Source organism: Dama dama, chromosome 24 (assembly GCF_033118175.1).
Source record: "Dama dama isolate Ldn47 chromosome 24, ASM3311817v1, whole genome shotgun sequence".
NCBI classification, from domain to species: Eukaryota; Metazoa; Chordata; class Mammalia; order Artiodactyla; family Cervidae; genus Dama; species Dama dama.
Window position 1 is genome coordinate 33,861,629 of NC_083704.1, and position 11,215 is coordinate 33,872,843.

Sequence of the window (11,215 nt, forward strand, 5' to 3'; positions counted from 1 at the left end):
CTTAGTGCCTTCTCCCTTTAGTTTATTGACCTCTACTTAGTTTAATGGAATCCAAATAGCCATTTCATCTGAACAGTTAGTAGGTCAAAATACTACACCTCTGTGGTTGAACAGTATGCTCTGCCCCTTTCACACAGATGAAAGGTAGAAATATTGTCAGAATTGTACAAGTCTGACATACCCCCAGATGTCTTGCTTCATGGAATACTTTTAGAGAAAAAAATGGATGGAAGAGATCTGTTTCCACCCCATTTTCCCATATCCTTTTCTACACTACAAAAGTCTTTTGTTGTTGTTGTTCTTCGTTTTACTTAACCAGTTGTTTGGGTTCACTGATAGATTACATATTTATTTCCTGCCTTGTACCAGAAATTATTTAAAGCATCTTTCTTGTTTGAATAAACAAGATGAGCTGATTAGGGTTGGGGTAAAAGAAGCGGGGGTAAGGTAAAGACCTAAATGGAAGTGGAGAGGCGAGAAGGAGCCACTGGATTGCTCTAACATGCAGGTGGATCACGGATTGGGACTTCACAACTGCTGGTGTAGAAAGGGAGACCTTTTGACTTGGCACAGTTCCAAAAATTTCATGGGGCCAGTTTTGAAATTGACTCTGAATTCTAATTTTGGGGATTACAATGAAGCACATTTCCCTAACACAGTTCTGCTGGGGTGTGGGGGGCATAGAGGGAAATGTGGCAAATTTATGACACTTAACATTTCCATCTCTACTATTTGATTCAGTCTGGCATAAATGCAAAATGGTTTCAAGGACAGGATGCAGTGCATTTCTCTCAAACTGTGGACACTGCATCCTTCTTAATCTATTTGTCATCCTCATTGTCCGCTTCTTAGATGGATGCCAGTAGTGAAGCGAACGATAGCTTCTCTGGATTTGGGTAAACCTTCATTCACCTACTTCATTTACCTACTAACTGTACTTCAGTATGTATAATTGCCATATCAATTTTTAAAATGTAAACTCTTTTACTTTGCTCTAAAAATGTGTGTGTGGGGGGGGGTGGGGGGTGTTTGTGTATGTAGTACACCACATATGTATCATGAGGGGGTCATTCTTTTTGAATAGTCATAATTAGAGTTTCCACACTTAGAAAATTAAAGAGAACTGGTGATAGCACACAAAAATACACACTGTTGATCAAACCATTTAATAAATTTAGTTCCCATCCTAGTATATCACTCTCCTTCCTAGCGTCTCTCCCCTACTCATCCTGCCAGTATTTTTTTTCTTTAACCTCTTGATGATGGTTGATTTTTTTTTTTTTTTCTTTTTTTTGAGTAGTGGTGTTTCACCTGCGGCCGCAAGGCTGGCGGACCCCGCCCTGCCCCCTCGCAGAAAACGGGGCGGTGGGGGGAGCGCTCACTTATTCTACACCTCTCATGTCTCTTCACTGTGCCAGACTAGAGTCAAGCTCAACAGGGTCTTCTTTCCCGGCTGATTCCGCCAAACCCGTTCCCTTGGCTGTGGTTTCGCTGGATAGTAGGTAGGGACAGTGGGAATCTCGTTCATCCATTCATGCGCGTCACTAATTAGATGATGAGGCATTTGGCTACCTTAAGAGAGTCATAGTTACTCCCGCCGTTTACCCGCACTGGGCAGAAATCACATCGCGTCAACACCCGCTGCGGGCCTTCGCGATGATGGTTGATATTATATAGTACAAATAAACTGCAGATTGAGAAAAGGACAAGGATTTCACAAAGGCAGAGGAGATAATATAGAAGCTGGATTTGAACCACACATAGAACCACTGACAGTGAGGCTTGAATGTGTGGGATTATTAACAACTGAAGCAGAAAATTCTACAATAAGAGTGACAAGTTGAAAGTCTTTATTTTGACTGTTAAAGCATTGATTTGAATATCACATGATTGAGAGGCCCTTGAACTCATGATGCCGTCATGATTATTTATAAAAACTATCTTACGATTCTGCTCTAAAAGACCAATGTGAAGTGTCATACAGTACTATAATAGAATATTCTTAGAACAGTTACAAATACAATTAATATTTGGCTCATTCTTTATTTTGAGAGTTAGTGCCTAGTTGTAATTATAACCTACATATGAATATTGTTAAATACTTTCTAAACTTATTTGGGTAGTTTGTCATTTTGTCTCAAGGTGAAATCTTCACCTTTTAAAAGTCACTTTTTACTATTAAATTTTGACTTCTATTTTATGTTGATCGGCTTTAAGTGTTCTTGTTTCATCTTAATTATCTTCCATTAATGAGCATCTCCACTCTCTTTCAAACTTCATGTCCTCCCCAAACCTAAGAAGGTGACTTTATTTGGAGATAGGGTTGTTGCAGATGTAGTTAGTTGTTAAGAGGAGGTCATGCTGGAGTAGGATGGCCCTTTAATCCAGTATGACTTGTACCCTTATAAGGAGAAAAAAAGTCACAGAGATACATTCAGAAGGAAGACAGCCTTGTGAGGAAACCTATATGGTGACAGAGCGTAGAATGATGTGTCTACAAGCCAAGGAACGCCAGGGATTCCTGACAACACCAGAGGCTAAGAGAAAGGCATGGAACAGATTGTTCCATTGGAGCTCGCAGAAGGAATCAACCCTGTCAGCACCTTGATTTTGGATTTCTAGCCTCTAGAACTGTGAAAGGATAAATTTCTGTTGTTTTAAGCCACCACGTTGTGATGGTTTGTTATGGCAGCTGTGGGAAATTAATACAGATTTTCATACCATGAGTGGGGTGTTACTGTAACAGATACCTGAAATTGTGGGAATGGCTTTGGGGTTAGGTCATCAGTAGAGGCTGGAAGAGTTTGGGAATGTGTGCATGATGGAAGAATCTTAGATTACTTAAAGAGATAACGTAGAAGAAATATGAACTTTAAAGGTGAATCTTGCAAAGGTTTAGAAAGAAGTGAGGAGAGCTACAGAGAAAGCTTCTGTAGTCTTAGAAAAACATTTACATATTATCACCTGTAGAATGGTGCTAGAAACAGGAATGTGAAAGGTACTTCTAGTGAGATCTCAGATGGAAAAGAACTTGTTATTGCAAACTGGAGGAACAGTGACCCTTGTTACAAGGGTGGAGAACTTGGTTGTGTTGTGTCAGCCAGTCACTCAGTGTGGAGAGTAGAACTTGGGTATTTAGCTGAAGAGATTTCCCCAATGTTAAAGATGCAGCCTGGTTTCTCCTTGTTAACTAGAGTAGAATGAGAGAAGGCAAAGAGAAATTGAGGAAGAAATTATTGAGTATAAAGGGGTCAGCACTTGATGATTTGGAAATTTCCCAGCTTGTCCACACTTCCCCAGTGCTTAGTGGGTAAAGAATCTGCCTGCCATGCAGGAGACACAGGAGATGCAGGTTGGATCCCTGGGTCAGATACCCTGGAGGAGGAAATGGCAACCCATTCCAGTATTCTTGCCTAGAAAATGCCATGGACAGAGGAGACTGGCAGGCTACAGTCCACGAGGTCGCAAAGAGTCAGAAAGGACTGAGCATGCACTCATCATCATCATCATGAGTTTGTTCACATAACTGTGCTCTGGAATTGGGGCCATGGGTATGGGTGGACAGCCTTTGGCTAAAGAGATTAAGCATATGGATTTTGGATCCGCTCAGCCATCTGGCACAAGTCAGGAATGGAGGTGGGCTCATCCAGGAGGGACATGTGGAGAATTCTCTTGTCTAATGGTGTGCATCCCCTTGACTTTCACAGAAGACTGACAAGGTTTTTGAGAATGTTACAGCAGCAGAGAAACAACCAGCCTGGACTGAGAAGGGCAGAGATGGGATGAAATGAAGGGAGAATGGGTCTGAGGGCAGAATCAGGAATTCAGAGGCCAGAGTAGGTGGAGCTTCCACCCTAGTGGGTGGGCCCAGAGGACAGAGCATCAAGCCACAGAGGATTATTCTCAGGCTTCAAAACTGATGGAATTTGACCTACTGCATTGTGAACTTGCTTTAGATTGGTTAACTTTTTTTTAATCCATTTCATTTTTTCCCTTCTGAAATGGAAAATTTTTTTTTTAAACAGTTGTACAACCGTTGTGTTTTGGAAACAGATAACTTGTTCTTTAGTCACAAGTCTGTGGACAGAGAAATGATACCCCAGGATAGAGTATACCCAGAGTTCCACCTCAACCTGTTTGAGATGAGAGTTAGACGAAAGTTTGGACCTAAAATTGATGTTGGAATGGATTGAGACTTTGGGAGTATTGAGATGAGTGAATATATATTGTATGTGGGACAGACATGAATTGGGGGTGAGGCAGAGGCTAGAAGACAGACTGCATCGTTGGATAGTGCCTCTCCTTAATTCATATCTTCTCAGAACCCTAGAACATGACTTTGGAAATTGGGTTCTTGTAGATGTAATTAATTGTTAAGATAAGGTCATATTGGTGTAGAATGAGCCCTTGATCTAGTGTGACTGGTATTCTTATGAGGAGAAGAGACACAGAGACACATCCAGATGGAAGACAGCCTTGTGAAGAAACACGCAGAGAGAACACCAGGTGGTGACAGAAGCAGAGCTTAGGGTGATGTATCTACAAGCCAAGGATTCCTGGCAACACCAGAAGCTACGAGAAAGGCATGGAACAGATTCTCCCCTCAGAGCCTTCAGAAGGAAGCAACCCTGCTGATACCTTGATTTTGGACTTCTGGCCTCTAGAACTATGAGAGGATAAATTTCTACTGTTTTAAGCCAGCCAGTAGTAGTTTGTTATGATGGTTACTAGTAACTAATAGAGGGAGTTTTGGGGAAAATTGATCTAATGACCCATGGACTAGGTATTGTTTTTCATAATGCAGACCCAGAGAAGGGTATTAAGTCAAGTTGAAAATAGGATGAAAAAATATTAAATTGGTCCATACTCAGTGAGGCCTAAATAACTCTTATCTTGCAGTATTTTCTGTATTAAATTGGTATTTTCTTGTTCAAAGAGATCAGTTGTTTCTGCTAATGACTGAGCTGGAAATGCTTTTCATTCTTACAGAGTCAGGGCAGGCAGTTAGTTCTGTGTTCATCTGTGCATGAACTGGTATTTGTCTTTCATGCCTGTTTTCAGAGATGAGTTTCAGCAGCAACTTCTACCTAAAGCTAATGCATTACCTTTTATTTAGATCAGGTTGCATAAATGTATATTAGGCAGGGGAGTTTGAAGTTTGGAACTGGTTCTTTTCAGTAGAGAGGAATTATGATTATATGTCATTGTCATCATTGTCTTTTAAAAAGAATGTTGATATACGGTTTGTTCCCAGAAAGAGTCTGAGGGGGTGGGGGTGGGGGTGTGTGTATGTGTCCTTTGAAATTAAAAGCCAAGTCACGTATTCATCATCTAGTATGAAATGTGTCTGGAGTGGCCTCACTGGAGTCCTGTCCTACATTATCAGTTGCTGGCTCTAGTGTCAGTATGTCATGGCTGGCAGGCTAGCAGGTTTTGGCAGAGGAAATGAAACCTAGTCAGTTACTATGAGATTTATAGTAGACCTGCTATTGCAGGAAGTGGTGAAAAGTTGATTGATAGTTTGAGACAAAATTCTACAGCAAGAAACAGGATGTATGCTTTCTATTTATACCCAGTTTTCTTTTGCCTACATTTCAGGGTTCCTTTTGCACTTTGTTTTGGTGGTTTCATAAAGTTACGGTTCCCTTTTTGCCCCCCTAAAGTCAGTTGCCAAATATAAAATAATTGAGGAAATTTTATATCATCTTAGCCACAGTAAAGGCATGCACCCTTAGCTGTTATTATCACTCTTCACTGGTAGTTGGATTTACTGTAGCTTGTCAGTCTTTAATTTAAAAAAATTTCTCCAAATAGGATATTATTTCACGTGTATAAACAGAATGGAAGGTTGTTTTTTTTTTTAAGTTATATGGCAGGATTACATTTCCAAAAATTTTCTGAGAAAAACCTGCATTGAGTGTAATTTTATTAAAATATGACATTAGTATGATCTATCATGTATCTTTTAAATGCTGAATCTCTCCACTCCATAATTAATACATCTTAACAGATAGGTATTCTTCACTTAGATGTAAAATATACACTATAAGTACAACTAGTAACTCAACATATGTGTCGGTTGAGTATATCCACATGTACCTGGTTTTTGTAAGAACTCTGGCTAACTAATAATGTCATTTGACAAGGCTTTTTGACTTGACCTAGCCTGGTCTGTTTTGAGTGTGACAGTGAAAAGCCACTAACTGCGTTAAATGAGGTGCTTTCTGAAATGGCAAGGCCATTACAGTTAGATTGTAGAGTTTCCAAGGAGTGGCAGACTCAGGACCAGCTCCACTTGTGCCGATGTTCGAAAAGAGCAAAGGTGACTCTCTCATGGCTCCGTTTTTTCTCCAAAGGAATAATTTCCTTTTCTGTAAACAGTGACTGCTAAATCATCTATGTAAAATAATTGAACAGAAACAAACCCGACTTTGATTCCTCAGATTAGTTGAGTCATATTCTATACCAATGATATTTTGAAATTTGAATTAGTTTTTTTTTTCTTCCTAGCATTCTGTGAGAGTTCAAAATGCTTATTCTGTTAAGTTTCTATCAGAAGTTTAATATAAATTTGAGAAACTAGATAGCTTGAGGTAGTAAAAGTGGGATAATAAAAAATAAAGATGAATCAGGGTGGTAAGGAATAAAAAAATAAATCCACATATGGTCCATTTTTAAATACACATTATATAATGGATCATTTTAAAAATAATATACTGTTAAAACTGAGAAACAAACTTTTCCCTGAAGGATAGGTAGTTACCTCAGCTGGTAACAGGCAAAGATCACTTGGCACATCTTTGCCACTTTCCTGCCCGTTAGAGTTGACACTTTTTAGTCCCAGCATTGTGAGGGATGCCTTCTGAAAAGAGCCAAAATTACAGGTGAGGAACTTTAGAATTCCAAATTTATATAGTTATAAGTGACAGATGTAATATTTTTATAGTAGACAATAATAAAGATCCAGACAGTTTTAGCTTGAGTAGATATATCTGTGGTATTCACTAATATTCACAAAAATAATCCACATTTTTTTCCCTCAGATCCTGCAGTCCTTGTAGGTAAAGCTTAGATGTATACTTTAAGACTGCTGAGCTAAAAAGAGACCCGTCACAGTTTCTATGGAGAATTCTGGGCCTTATGCAAGTGAGAACTTGCTCCTTGGGAAGGTGTTGAGTGGCATCAAATTGGGAAGGTATCATGGGAACCTTTTCAGAGCCCGAGTAGTCCTGAGAGGCCCTGTGGTGGCAGAGAGAGAGTGCTAGAGCTCAGAGATGTGGGCTTCCGCTCCTTACTGGCACCCCCCACCCTGCTCAGCGGGGCAAACTTTAGATGGCCTCTCAATTCCTCCAAACTTCTATTTTGCCACTTGTCATGTGGGGATAAAAATGAAGCTGATTCACAGGATTGTCATAGGAGCAAGTACAACAATGTTTGTGGAACGTCATCCTTCATATATTGTCAAAAGTGTTTATTATGGCTGTTAAAAATGTGAGATGTGTAGTCACTGGAGTGTAAGGGCTTTTATTTAATTTTTTTATTTTGGATATTATAGTTTAATAAGAAGCATTCTCTTCTTTCCCAAGTTCATGGCTCTTTATCTCTTAAGGCTGTGTGTCATTACCCAGAGAGGACCTTTTTTTTAGTGAGAAAGATGACAGTGAACTAGTCCTTAGGCTGGCAGAGCCTTGCGGCAGGGAGGTTTTAAACTGGTCCACTAGCTCTGACCAGATCCTTGGCGACTGGTAGCCAAGGCTTCAAAATATAATATGTATATCATCCACAACTGTCTTGGACATGGATGTAGATTCTATTGCAAACATCTTATTTTACAACTGTGCTTTTAAAGATGTCTCAAACCCACCAGAACTTACCCAGAGTTACAGCCCTTTGGTAGATCATCTACCAACTCCAGTGGATCTCCCCAAGCTTTCCTTTCAACCGCAGGCCATCTTTCCTTTTCTAAGCTCCAGCAATTCCAGCACCGAAACACAGGGTTTTCCTCGTTTAAGAGAAATTGCACATCCATGACGGCCATTGTCCTCGTCCCACTTAAGAGAAAATTGCACATCCATGACGGCCATTGTCCTCGTCCCACCCAACCTTGGACACTGACTGCAGTGGAACTTTGGGTCCTGATTACACTCTCCAGACCTGGGGCTGGGGGTAGGGGAAGCATCCCTGCAGGAATCTTTTGTTATGCTAAATATTTTGAGACAAAGGGGTCTCAGGTATATCCAGGCACTTAGGTGAAAATCCACATCCATCACTCTATTGAAATGAAGCCTCTAGTCCCCAGTATTTTGGGGTGGACTGCGCTTTGACGAATGAATTTATCCTGTGAACTCAACTCATTCAGTTTGTCTCAAGCCACTCATTTAATCTTTGGAGCCAGAGAAACACAGAAGCCACATCAGCACACTTATGTTTTCACTCACTGCTACCTTTTTTCACTTGTCACACCAGATTTTCCTCCATGGAACAGCAAAGACATCTTTTATGGAAAACTGCAGTATGCCTTACATTGCTTCAAAAAACAAAACAAAAATGCATCTGAGTTAGTGAAAAAGTATCTGTTCAGTATAATGTTTATCATGTAATGTTATAAATTTAGCAAAAATATCCTCTGAAATAGCATGAGATGGTTTTCAGTTAAAAAGCACTCTGTGTTGCTCTCTTATTCTGCTTTTCTTTTCTAGTTAAGAATTTTGAATAGGTATTCCATTCCCATAAGTTTAAAAATAAACCATATTCATGAAAAGTCTCCCTTTCACGATCATCATTCATCTTTCCAGCTCCTGCAGTGCCCCCTCTACATAAATATTATTGTTTTCTGTAGCTCTCCAGAGTTCATGGTTAAGTGTACAAGCAACTTCAAATATGTTTTTGCTTCTTTACTTTTCGTGTGTTTAACATAGAAAGCAGCATATACATACAGAAAGCCTTTTGTCATTGTTAAACAGTATGTCTGGGTTGGTCCCTGGAGAGCCTCCTGCGTTACGTCACCATTGAGTATTCCTTCCTGTGGCTGTTCCACAGCTGATCTAACCAGTGCCGTGTTGGTGGACATTTGGGTATTTCTTATTTTGGAGTATTAGAAACAATGCCACAGTAAATATTACCGTGTCCTGTAGCATATGTGTTTAATTTCCAGATGTGGTTTTGCTGGGTCAAGGGTATGTACATTTTCCATTTTGAAAGTTATTGCCAGGTTCTCCTGCATCGGGATTATAGCTGTTTACTCTCTCACCAGCAGTGAATGAAAGCGCCTTTCGTCCACAGCCTTGCTGGCAGTGTTACCAAATGTTTGGATTTTTGCCAATCTGATAAATGAAAATATATCTCAGCATGACTTTAATTTGTATTTCTTTTATTTGACTGAAGTTGTTGAACATCTTTTCATATATTTTCAGAGTCATTTCTATTTCTTTTTGTGAGAATTGTCTGCTTGTATCTTTTGCCCATTTTCCTCATGGATTGTTATCTCTATTTTTAGAGATTAGGGGAATTAGGCCTTGTTTTATGATATAAATCACAAATACTTTTCTCAATTTTGCATTAGCCTTTTGACTTTTCTTATGGCTTTTTTTTTAACCCTTCAGAAATTATCTTATTTTTATTAGTTGAATTTATCAGTCTTTGCCTTTCTTTTGTGGCTTCTAGATTTTGATCATAGGAAGGCCTTCTTCATTCTGGGGTCATAAAGGAAATCTCCTTCATTTCCTTGTAATACTTGTTTCCTTTTTTCCATCTGTATCCTTGATCTATTTGGGGTTTCATCTTCTGTGCCATGTGAAGTATGGATCCGACTTTATTTTGTCATCTCTTTAAGCTGTGGACCCTGTTATCCCCAGGCCAGTTAATGAATAGTCCTAATAATTGTTCTTAAAATGGTTTTCAAGGTCCAAAAAGTTGGCAGCTCTTGCAGAAGCCTTAAAGAAAGCATCCCTGACCAAGGCCCAGCTGGGGTTAGAACTGGAGGAGCTGGAGGCAGCAGCTTTTCTGGTCCAGGAGGAAGAAACCACATCAAAAGCAGGAGTCCATTCCACTTCCGGGCAGCAGACGCCTTCCTCCAGCTCTGAGACGAGTAGTTCAGAGGAATCAGAGGGCAGTGCATCACCTGAGACTGAGGAGTCAGACTCGGAACAAGAGGAGCCCGGAGGTGGTGAATCTGAGACAGGGTGTTCCTTGCTCGGTCCCTTTGTTGAAGAAAGCAGCATGGCCCTGCTTCTTAACGATGGTGGGATGTGCAAAAGCACCACTTTCCTGGGGTCTGATGATGGTCGAGGACAGCCGCTGGCCTCCCCCCGGGCTCCCAGAGCATCTGGGCCTCTGATCCAGGAGCTCGGAGAACAACTGGAGACTTCAGTTCAGATTTCTGAGCCCAAAGACTCTGCTGCTGGACAGCAGGGCAGTGTGCTGGAGAGAGAAAGCCGGCAGACACCTGAGGATCGACTCTTGAGTGGTCTCATTTGTTATTGAGAATTATGTCAGATTTGGTTTTATTGACTGAATTAAAATTCTTCCACTTTGTACTTTTCCTTGGTATATACAACATTGTTTGTGAGCTAACATTGACACCAGTTGGTTTTCTTGTTGTACCTTTAAGAACAAAGTTCTAAAGCAAACTGTAATTAATATTATCAGGCTTATTTCATGCAGCATAATTATTTTGAGATTCATCAGTGTAGCATGTATCGAGGATTTGTTGGTTTTTTTTCCATATCTGAGTAGTATTTCATTGAATGGACATTTGGGTTGTTTCCAGCTTTTGGCTGTTCCAAATAAAGCTGTCATGAACATTTGTGTGCAAGTCTTTGTGTGGACATATGCTTTTATTTCTCTTAGGTAAATATCTAGGAGTGGAATGATGGAGCCGTATGGTAGGTGTATGTTTAACAGTGTAAGAAGCTGCCAAACTGTTTTCCACAGTGACTGTACCATTTTACACGCCCACTAGCAGCCTGTGAGAGCTCTGCTTCTTTCTCATTCTTGTCATCACTTGGTATCATCACTTGGTGTGGTCCATTTTTGCCATTTTAATAAGTGTGAAGTGGTATCTCATTGTGATTTTATTTTGCATTTTAAGACTTCTTATGTTGAGCATCTTTTCACCTGTGTGTTTGTCATCCATGTATCTTTGGTGAAGTGTCTGTTCAAATCTCTTGCCAGTTATTTTTGACCTGGGTTGCTTTTCTTATTTCTGAGTTTGTAG

At 40.1% G+C, this 11,215-nt stretch overlaps 1 protein-coding gene across 2 annotated transcripts in view; it reads left to right on the forward strand.

Annotated features, from left to right (window-relative positions):
• The window catches only part of SHQ1 (SHQ1, H/ACA ribonucleoprotein assembly factor), a 94,780-nt gene extending 83,978 nt beyond the window's left edge, over window positions 1–10,802 (forward strand). For both annotated transcript variants that reach the window (XM_061128066.1, XM_061128068.1), the window contains one exon: window positions 9,903–10,802. In XM_061128066.1, the coding sequence (XP_060984049.1) occupies window positions 9,903–10,482 (580 nt within the window). In that variant the 3' untranslated portion in view covers window positions 10,483–10,802. The remainder of the gene's footprint in view (window positions 1–9,902) is intronic.
• The last annotated feature ends 413 nt before the right edge of the window (window positions 10,803–11,215 follow it).